At 39.6% G+C, this 2,251-nt stretch overlaps 2 protein-coding genes across 4 annotated transcripts in view; one reads left to right on the top strand and one right to left on the bottom strand.

The window, feature by feature from the left end:
- Positions 1 to 961, top strand: part of LOC108295661 (zinc finger protein 845-like) — a 91,000-nt gene extending 90,039 nt beyond the window's left edge. Inside the window, exon 5 of the mRNA XM_037734678.1 lies at positions 12 to 961. Coding sequence (XP_037590606.1) covers positions 12 to 146 — 135 coding nt within the window. The 3' untranslated portion in view covers positions 147 to 961. The remainder of the gene's footprint in view (positions 1 to 11) is intronic.
- Positions 1 to 2,251, bottom strand: part of LOC119469431 (zinc finger protein 160-like) — a 609,418-nt gene that overhangs the window by 382,637 nt on the left and 224,530 nt on the right. The window lies entirely within an intron of this gene.

Raw genomic sequence — 2,251 nt, 5'->3', positions numbered from 1 at the left:
TTTGTGACAAGACTTTTGGGCGTGATTCATACTTGGGACTACATACTATGTTCACAGTGAAGAGTAACCATGCAAGTGTAATGAGTGTGGCAAAGCCTTTAGTAGGCAGTCAACACTTATTCACCATCAAACAATCCATGGTATAGGAAAACTTTTCTAATGTAACAATTGTCACAAAGCCTTCAGTAACTCTACAACCATTGCAAATCACTGGAGACTCCATAATGAAGACAGATCTTACAAGTGTAATAAATGTGGCCAATTTTTCAGACATCGTTTATACCTTGCAGTTCATTGGCGAACTTGAGAGGAACCTCACAAATATGATTGTGTCAAGGTCTTCAGTCAAGCTTCATCTTATGCAAAACATAGGAGAATTCATAGAAAAGAGGAACATCACAAGTGTGATAATTATGGCAAAGTTTTTACTTCACATTCACACCTTATTAGACATCAGAGAATCCATACTGGACAGAACTATTAGAAATTTCATAAGTGTGGCAAGATCTTCAGTATGAGGTCACTCCTTGCAGAACATCAGAAATTTCATTTTTGAGATAATTGTTCCAAATTCAATAAGTATAGCAAGCCATCAAGCATTAATTGACATTAGAGTCAATGCAGCATTGACTTGATTTTGAGTTGACTTAACATTGAGTTCAAGCATTAATTGACTTTAAAGTGTTTATATTAAGAGGATTGGGCTGGGCGTAGGGGCTCACACTTGTAATTTCCACACTTTAGGAGGCCAAGGCAAGTAGATTACTTGAGGTCAGGAGTTTGAGACCAGCCTGGAGAAGAGATGTGAGCCACTTTACCCAGTCTGTTTTTTCTTTCTTTAAAAAAAAAAAATGATAGGGATTTTTATGGGTATTTTGTGAAATCTAAATCACATTGGTTTTTATAATCATTTAACAATATGAATGCTTCCAATCCATTAAAATGGTTGTATCTCCACTTAGTTTTTTTGATCACTGTTTGTAGATTTCAAGGTACAAGGTTCTCACTTTCTTAAATTTATTCCCAAGTGTTTTGTATTTTAAGTTGTCTAGCAAATGGAAGTGTGTTCTTAATATTCTTTTAAAATTATTGTTAATATATGGGAATTCAACAAACTTTTCATGCTAGCTTTTTATACTGCAAGTACACTGAATTTGTTTATTAGTACCAGTAGTATAGTATTTTTGTTGATTCTTTTTGATTTTCTTTTTTTCTGTTTTCTTTTTTCTTTCTTTTTTTGAGATAGAGTTTCCCTCTTCTTTTCCTGGCTGGAGTGCAATGGCACAATTGTAGCTCACTGCAATTTCCCTGTCCCAGGAATTCAAGTGATTTTCCTGCTTCAGTCTCCCAAGTAGATCAGATTAGAGGTGCTGCCACCATGCCCACCTACTTTTTTTGTATTTTTTTTTTCGAGATGGAGTTTCACTCTTGTTACCCAGGCTGGAGTGCAATGGTGCGATCTCGGCTCACCGCAACCTCCGCCTCCCGGGTTCAGGCAATTCTCCTGCCTCAACCTCCTGTGTAGCTGGGATTACAGGCACATGCCACCATGCCCAGCTAATGTTTTGTATTTTTAGTAGAGATGGGGTTTCACCATGTTGACCAGGATGGTCTCGATCTCTTGACCTCGTGATCCACCCGCCTCGGCCTCCCAAAGTGCTGGGATTACAGCTAGTGCTCAACTTACGATCATGATTGGTTCCGACAGACTGGTCGTAACCCGATTTGGTCGTAAATTGAGTAGGCTATATGCACGCGGAGATGGTAGTGCTGCCGGAAGCTGGCCCGCACTGTCGTACGCCCAGCTGGGCAACGTTTGCGCTGCCAGATGCGGAGCAGTCGTGGCTAGCGATTGTGGTCGTAAAGTCGAATGGTCGTAAGTTGCACAGGTCGTAAGTTGATCAATACCTACCTGTACAGGCTTGAGCCACCGCGCCCGGCAGGGTTTTTTTTTTCTGTATTTTTAGTAGAGACTGGATTTCACCATGTTGGCCAGGCTGGTCTCAAACTCCTGACTTCAGGTGATCCGCCCACCTCAGCCTCCCAAAGTGCTGGGATACATGCATGAGTCACTGCACCCATTCTGTGATTTTCTGCATAGAAGATCATGTTATCTACAAACAAATATACTTTTACTTCTTTCTTTCTGACTTAGATGAGGGTTTTTTTTTGTTTTTTTCTATTCCATTTACACTGCAAAATGTATTTTCTCTGTTTCCTGAAGTAAATTTCTTTTTTTTTTTTTTTTTTT

Source organism: Cebus imitator, unplaced genomic scaffold (genome assembly GCF_001604975.1).
Source record: "Cebus imitator isolate Cc_AM_T3 unplaced genomic scaffold, Cebus_imitator-1.0 Scaffold654, whole genome shotgun sequence".
NCBI classification, from domain to species: domain Eukaryota; kingdom Metazoa; phylum Chordata; class Mammalia; order Primates; family Cebidae; genus Cebus; species Cebus imitator.
This window is presented reverse-complemented; position numbering and strand designations above follow the sequence as displayed.